The sequence below is a fragment of the Onychostoma macrolepis genome, chromosome 15, assembly GCF_012432095.1.
Source record: "Onychostoma macrolepis isolate SWU-2019 chromosome 15, ASM1243209v1, whole genome shotgun sequence".
NCBI classification, from domain to species: domain Eukaryota; kingdom Metazoa; phylum Chordata; class Actinopteri; order Cypriniformes; family Cyprinidae; genus Onychostoma; species Onychostoma macrolepis.
In genome coordinates, this window is record NC_081169.1 from 1881161 (window position 1) to 1888894 (window position 7734).

Here is a 7734-nt window from a genome sequence, read left to right on the forward strand (position 1 = left end):
CAAAACGAACCATATCACAGCCTTCAAAAACTCGCCGTCCAACCTGCGAAAGCATGTTGAGGTATGTAAACTTTTAATTTCTTTTAAACATTTGAAATGGAAACTGTGCTTTTAGAGCTAATGTTTCAGTATGAAGTATATAGTTAGTCAAATTATTTTTATGGATTTTCCCGCCAAATTGCCGCTAACGCAATGATGTCAGCATGAAAAAACATAATTCGGGCTGACATTAAATTCTAGTATGATTTTAACTTTGAAAAGAGATTTGTAACTTTTAAATGAGCATTTAAATTAGTTAAGTAGTCATTTGCTAGCATGTGGAATGGAGCATCGCTTATCCAACATGGCGCATGCGTGCGTTTATTTGTGAATTCATATGTGAATAAATGTAAAAGCATTTATGTTTCTGTCTTGTACATTTTATTGTTTTTGTATAATTACTATAGTTACATGTTATTTACCACAAGTTTTATGGCGCTTGGTTGTAGCGCTAGCTTAATTAGTCTACTGTTCCAGTATGGTTGTAATGCTATCTTAATAACAGCCTATGGTAGGGGCTTGTCATCTTAAATAACGTTATGGTTATTGGGTAAATGAGAGGTGTCCTTTTTTTACTCCTATAAATAACTACCTGTAATGTCAATATATTTGAATGTGCTTTTAATGCCAATCTGAGATTATTTTGGGCCTTTTTAACTAAAAGTACTCTGTTGTTGTTTTTTTTTTTTTTGTTTGTTTGTTTGTTTGTTTTTTACAGAGGAAGCACGGATGTCACTTATAGTGAACTGACTACAGCTGCCTGTAAGAGAAGATATGAGGCTGGGACATCTTCATCTTACTCAAATTTTAAACAGATGAAGTTTGAAGAAACAAAGCAGGTGTCTCAAAAATCTGTTGACAATGCTATACTCAACTTCATAGTTCAAGGTCTCCAGCCCTTTTCTCTTGTTGAACAGCCTTCGTTCCAAAACCTTGTTCGGGATTTACAACAAAACAGCACAGTCATGTCTCGAACTACTGTGCGGCGCAAGATTGATTCAGCCATAATAACAAAAAAGAGCAGGTGAAAGAAGCAATGAGGAAGGCTGCATACATTGCCACAACAACTGATTGTTGGACTGCAAGGAGGAGGAGTTTTATTGGCATTACGGCACACTGGCTGGATCCTTGCAGTTTTGAGAGGCATTCTGTTGCTCTTGCATTCAAACAGTTGAAGGGCTCACATACATTTGATCTCTTGGCATGTGCAATGCATGACATACACACAGAATATGGAATCTGTGCAAAAATTGTCAGAACCACAACAGACAATGGTTCAAATTTTATTAAGGCATTTCATGTGTTTGGACCAGATGAAAACAACAATGTCACTACTGAAGAGGTAACTGAGAAAGTAACAACTCAAGAAGAAGGAGAAGATGATGACCCTGGTGAGATGGAAGTGGAATTCATTGATGTTGCAGCCATTTTGGATGAGGATGATGGCCTTCAGTACCAACTGCCAAAGCATCACCGGTGCGCTTGCCATTTGCTCAATTTGGTTTCTACGGTGGATGTCAATAATGCAAATAGGTCAGAGTCTTACAAGAAACTGTCAAGGTCATCCTTCTCTAAGTGTCAGGCTCTCTGGAACAAGACTTCAAGGTCCACTATTGCTGCAGAGGTTGTTGAAGAGCACTGTAAGCTGCAGCTCTTACAGCCTAATGCAACAAGATGGAACTCCTTTTATTTGGCTGTGGAGCGTATTGTGAGAATCCTTAAAGATCAAGGAGAAGGGGCAATGAGAGCTGTCTGTGCTGCACTCAAAGTTCCTATGTAAGTAGTTAGTCTGGAATTGTGTTTTTTTTTTCTGATTTTCTACAACCCTTTTGTTTGTGTATAATCCTAAATGAATATAATTGAATGCATAGTGGTTGTTACTGTTTTCTTTTGATCGTGTTAGGTACAGTCCAGCAGAAATGGCCTTTTTGGGAGAATATACCACCACTATGAATCCCGTTGCGAAGGCAACAAACATATTACAAGGAGATTCCAACATTCAGATGGGATGGCTTCTCCCTACTATTACCACCCTCATAACAAAACTTGAGAAAACAAGAGCATCGCTGAGATTTTGCAAGCCACTGGTTGATGCCCTCTTAGATGGTCTGACAAAACGGTTTGGGAACATGATGTCTGATCCCGAGCTAGTTGCTGCAGCCATTATTCATCCAAAGTTCAAAACATCCTGGACCAGTGATGAAGACATCCTCAGACTTGGTAAGAGAAATTTTGTAACCGGCCCATTATTTCCCCATGTACCTTTTTTTTTTTTTTTTAACTTTGAACTTACACATGTGTAAAACTTGTCATAATGGAAATATTATAAAAAATAATAACAAAGCTATAATTGTTTCTTATTTAGGCCTCCATTACATCAAGGAAAATCTTCCTCATCATGATGAGAGTCTTCAGCCTGTTGACAACTCCTCAAGCACTTCAGATGAAGAGGATTTCTTCTCTAATATCAAGCATGCACGCACACAGGAGACATCCAAACAACTGGATGCATACCTATCAGGAACAGCTGAAGGTATGACTTTGTTGACATCTTATCCAGCCCTAGCCAACCTGTCGCTCAAGCTGAACACAGCCCTCCCTGCCTCGGCATCCTGCGAAAGGCTTTTTAGTGCTGCTGGACTGATTTTCACCCCAAGAAGGGGAGCAATTAATTCCCATAACTTTGAGAACCAGCTTCTCCTTAAGATGAATAAAGACTTTTTCAGCTTTGACTGATTTCTGTCTTCTGTCATAATTACTAGTGACCTGTAAAAGACAGTATCATTGTTTTCAAAACAAAATGAAAAAAATCCATTTTCAAATGTCAAACACGGTTTGCTGTTTTGCCTTTGTTTTTGTTTTTTTACATAAAGCAGTGTTGCTGTTGGGCGGTTAACTTTGAGAACCAGCTTCTCTTTACGATGCATAAGGACTTTTTCAGCTTTGACTGATTTGACCATAGTCAAGATTTCTCTCTTCTGTTATCGTTACTAGTGACCTGTAAGAGACAGTGCCATTGTTTTCAAAACAAAATGAAAAGATTTAATTTTGAAATAAGTTTTTTTTTTTTTTTTTTTTTTAACACACAAAGCAGTGTTGTTGTTGGGGAGTTATATAACTATGGTTGTGTAGTTGGGTTAGCAGGTTGGAGTATTTTTTTTTTTTTTTTTTTTCTGATTACCAAAATTTCATTGTCCACTTGATTAAAATGTGGATGAATGAATACACTTTGATGTGTGTACACACTGCTAAAGCTGTGTGAGGACACTACCATGCTGCTTTTGTGATGATTTGTAGGAGTGTTAAATAAAGAAAATGATTATGACTGTCCCAAAGTCATTTTTTTTCCCAAAGATGTTCAGTTGTTTCATTTCTATTGTTTTTTAACATTCTTAAAAGCTCTTTATTCCACAGATATTACAAACTAGTCGGTGCATTCAGTAAGTTGCTTCAGAGGCATAAGGTATTGCAAGTATAACATACAATAATGAAACTATGCATTGACAGAGGAAATTTACTCATAATACTTAAGTACTTTTAAAAGCAAGTACTTCTATACTTTTACTTAAGTAAAAATTTGTGTTTACAACTTTCACTTGTAATGGAGTAATATTTGACCAGTAGTATCTATACTTTCACTCAAGTAATGGATTTGTGTACTTTGTCCGCCTCTGTATCTTTAGTTATAATTTTAGAGAGATGTAAAATGACTTCACGGATATCTTATTCAACCCGCTGAGATGAGAAGAAAACGAGAGGAAACGCCGCTTCAGTGCTGATCTGTAGCGCGAGGAGCTTATGATACACAGACAAAACAACTGCTTTAATGCTGTTTTTACTATAATAAAACACAATATAATTATATTATAAAATCTAATCTAATAAAACATCCAACCAGTGACAACCCTGTGTATAGATGTATTTAACTCTGCTATGGCTCAGCAATTTGTTATAAGCAGTTCTGTAGAAATGAGTCATGTCACTGTCCAGCTCAGTTCAGTTCAATAGCATCAGTACATCATTTATAATAATGAATGAACAAACCTGCACTGAATATACTGTGTATTTGTTTGTTTGTTTCTAGGAGAGCATCAACCCTTAATTGACATGAGGAAAACATCATTGAAAAGTGTTCAGCGATTGCAGCAGAGGAAGCATTAGGAAAGAGGAGACGAGAGAAAGTGAGACGGCACTCAACAGATGTTGGTGAGACTTTATTTCTGCAAATGCATTAAAGGTCAATCACATTCTGGTTAGCCACAAATGTAAACCTGATTTTAGATGGTGTTTAAATGTGATTAATAACTCCAGCTTCTTGTAGGCCTACAGTCCTGTATATTTCACACTAAATTGTGATGAAGCCTGAATCATAATCACACCATGTTCATGTGTTGGCCAGAGGAGAACTGATCCCTGAACTAAACATACTTTCTTCCAATAATTATTTTATATTTGATGATTTTTACGCAGTTATTGAAATTAGCAATTAAATTAACAACACTGAGTCAACACTGATTTCAACTGAACAATGACACTTTTTACTGTTTAGAAGTGAATTCCGTTTGCATCATTATTTTTCTTTTTATCACTGGCGCTATATAAATTATGGTGACTTGACTTAAATTGGTTCAGATCTTCAAAAAAAGTGCATGAAACACAGAAAACCTGAATAAACACAAAATACAGTTTATTAACGATAACTGTATTTGCCTTTTGTTTTATGTTAATTTTCTTAGGAATATCTGACAATATTTAGTACTGGATAACACAAAAATAGAATAAATCAGCATTTATGTTCAGCATTTGTGTGCAGCAGTGTGACATTAATGTGTGGAAATGGACATTTTATCAGTGTGTGATTGCTATTTTCAGGAAAATGCACTGGTAACAACTAAAATAAAGAAAACCAAAAATATAATTCAACAGAGGATGATGGCTGTGGTGAAACAAGCACTCAAATAATGGTGAGCAGTAATCTACTTTATTTAATTGATCTTTTATTAACTATTATCTTTATAGTTTATAATGCATAATAACTGCTATTGTATTTCAGAAACTAAGACCAGTGGGAGTGCTGGAGAAATCAAGTGTATAAGTCCTCTGTCGTCTCAGCCATGGAAGAGATCTTCAGACATGAAGAGATCGAGGAGTTAAATGAAGTCAAAGAGCTAAAAGAAGATCTACAATATTAGTGCCATTTCAGCATGAAAACAGAGAGAGAGCTGAGGCAGTGGAAAGGTAAAGAAATCTAGTTATAACAGCAATTATTCTCAATGCTTAACATAAGCTCTCAACATTTTGCTTGAGGACTCTCTGATTCTCTCTGATTGACTGGAAAGTGTGCATTAAAACAATGAATGCAGATAATTACAATCCGTTCAGTCACAATTCTAAATCAATGTGCAGCTTGTACTGTAGCACACACATACAGTCAGAGCGCTAGATCTAATGACCTGTAACCAAACAAACTCATGAAAATGAACTTAGTTTTACGCTTCCAGTCAAATTGTACTCCACAAACATTAAAGGGATAGTTCACCCAAAAATGCCATTTCTGTCATAAATTACTCACCCTCATGTCGTTCCAAACCCGTAATACCTTTGTTCTTCTTCAAAACACAAATTAAGATGTTTTTGATGAAATCTGAGAGCTTTCTGACTCCTCTCTATAGGCAGCAACGCAACTTACTCGTTTAAGTTCCAGAACACTAGGAAAGATGTTGTGAAAGTAATCCTTGTGACTCCAGTGGTTTAACCTCAATTTCTGATAGTTTTTGTTTGTTTGTTTTTTCCAGACTACATCAGAAATAGTATTTCCACATCTGAGATGAAGGCAGTCATAAGAACCAAGCAGAACGATGAGGATAAGCTCTTCAGAAAATGAAACCTGTCTGAATAATGCGGGAAGAAATGTGCATGATTGTGTGATTTGTAAATAAACACTAAATACATTTAGTGTAACTCTCAGCCTGTTATTTTAAGTTTAAAGAAAAGTAAAATAATTTATTGTTGCATTGCTGTTTGAGACATTCACTGTTGTTTTGTACCTTAATTCATTATATTGCAGATGTGTAAAATAAAACTTGTTATTCTGAATATTCTGGTTGCATTTCAGTGTTATTATACAGCATTTTATTAGTATTGCACTTCGGTAGTATTGAAGTTGTATTATATATTGTAGTACTACTTCAGCTGTATTGCAGTAATACTGCGGTTCTATTGCAGTTGTTTGTTAGTAATACTACAGCTCTACTGCAGTTTTATTTCAATAGTACTTCAGCTGTATTGCAGTAAAACGGCAATAATGCAGCTTTTTCGTGTCCAAAAAAATGAATTTTTCTACATGTAACAAAAACTGCAGTATTACTTTTTAAAAAACTGCAGTTTTTTTTTTTTGTAAGGGATGTGCTAGCTCTTTTGATTATTTCTTCCAGATCGGAAATGCCTGCATGAGATTGATCCACTAAGAGCCTCCAGCACATGTATTAATCTCTTTCACATGATTTTATATCAGCTATTTGTAGTTTCTGACTTTCTTAGAGAGATTCTTCATTTCATATTAATATGAATGCCAAGTGGTAGTCTGCTTAATTCCTTTTGCTCTCGCAGGGCACAGACATATACATTGTCGACATGTATGTCGTTGCCACATGGATACCAGCACAGTACAAAACTCACCCATGAATCCCAGCATGCATTGCGGCATGAATAAATTATGCCGCTGAATTGTCCACTTATTGTCTTTAATTCTTACTATGTGCTTTTCTTTTTTCTTTTTTTGTGTTCATTTTGCTTCCGGCTTCGCTACTGTTCGGACGCTCCTGCTTATTGCTCTGCGCTTCGCTCCATATTTATGCACTTTTCTCAGATTTCTCTAAGATTTTAACTTCAGCATATCAGCACAGTGCTCAAACAACACAGTTTTTAGAAAAGGAAGACTCTTTGCCTCCCACTGCCAGCAGTTTACATTCCAGAGACGGGAAAACACAGCTGCCTACATTCAAACAGACGGGAAAGAAAATGCCCCTTGTGGAATCTACTTGCTGCATGAACTGCCACAGACTTCTACAAAGGATTGCGGTTCTTGCTGGACCTCCAAAACAGGTGGAACACACAGCAGATCGGCATCACAGACCCCCGCGGCATACAGCCGGTGAGTCCTATGAATCTAGTGAATCTCAACAGTTTATACAAAGTGTAGAAGAACAAGCTGATCGACAGACTAATCGATGGCACAAACAGGGAGCGAGACCCAAAGGCACTCGAGACATCAGATTGTCACGAGTATCTCGTATTGCTGCGGTAGCATCCTCTACCCCAGATACGGCTATGACAAGACTTGTAAACACTGGTGTGATATCTGTTGGTAACTCTTGTTAGCTGTTTAGGCTTACTAGATTAAGAGTTTAAAGATATTAATAACGACACGACACACAAGAACTGTTCACACCGAGTGTGTTTCTTATTCTGCTCATCATGTTCTGTTCTCTGACTCCCAGGATACATGAATACAGGGCTCCACCTAGTGGTAAGAACCAACATACATCACATCTTCCTTTTTTTTTCTTTTCTTTTTTTCAAAGAACAAGCACTACAACAAACTTCTTTCAAACCCTTGGTTTTGCAACTTACTTTAAATTTTTGAACTCAACGTCACCAAACCAAATGACAGGTGTTAAACTCTCAAAAAATATT

General features: G+C 36.5%; 1 protein-coding gene across 2 annotated transcripts; it reads left to right on the forward strand.

Moving 5' to 3' along the window:
• The first annotated feature begins 800 nt into the window (after positions 1–800).
• On the forward strand, positions 801–6001 carry LOC131520737 (uncharacterized). 2 transcript variants are annotated; one of them, XM_058745200.1, is made up of 7 exons: positions 801–1815; positions 1943–2259; positions 2405–2572; positions 4124–4245; positions 4912–5003; positions 5093–5277; positions 5835–6001. In XM_058745200.1, exons 1-4 carry the CDS (start codon positions 1076–1078, stop codon positions 4198–4200), a joined length of 1302 nt encoding a protein of 433 aa, XP_058601183.1. In that variant the 5' UTR covers positions 801–1075; the 3' UTR covers positions 4201–4245; positions 4912–5003; positions 5093–5277; positions 5835–6001. The 2 variants fall into 2 exon arrangements, with proteins under 2 accessions (XP_058601183.1, XP_058601182.1); XM_058745199.1 differs by lacking the exons at positions 4124–4245; positions 4912–5003; positions 5093–5277; positions 5835–6001 and having other exon boundaries at positions 2405–2890.
• Positions 6002–7734: the final 1733 nt, after the last annotated feature.

Coding starts and splice junctions, on each gene's coding strand:
- LOC131520737 (XM_058745199.1), top strand. CDS start 1,076: ATGAGGAAGGCTGCATACATTGCCACAACAACTGATTGTTGGACTGCA. Junction 1,816..1,942: donor GCTGCACTCAAAGTTCCTAT/GTAAGTAGTTAG, acceptor TGATCGTGTTAG/GTACAGTCCAGCAGAAATGG. Junction 2,260..2,404: donor TGAAGACATCCTCAGACTTG/GTAAGAGAAATT, acceptor TTTCTTATTTAG/GCCTCCATTACATCAAGGAA.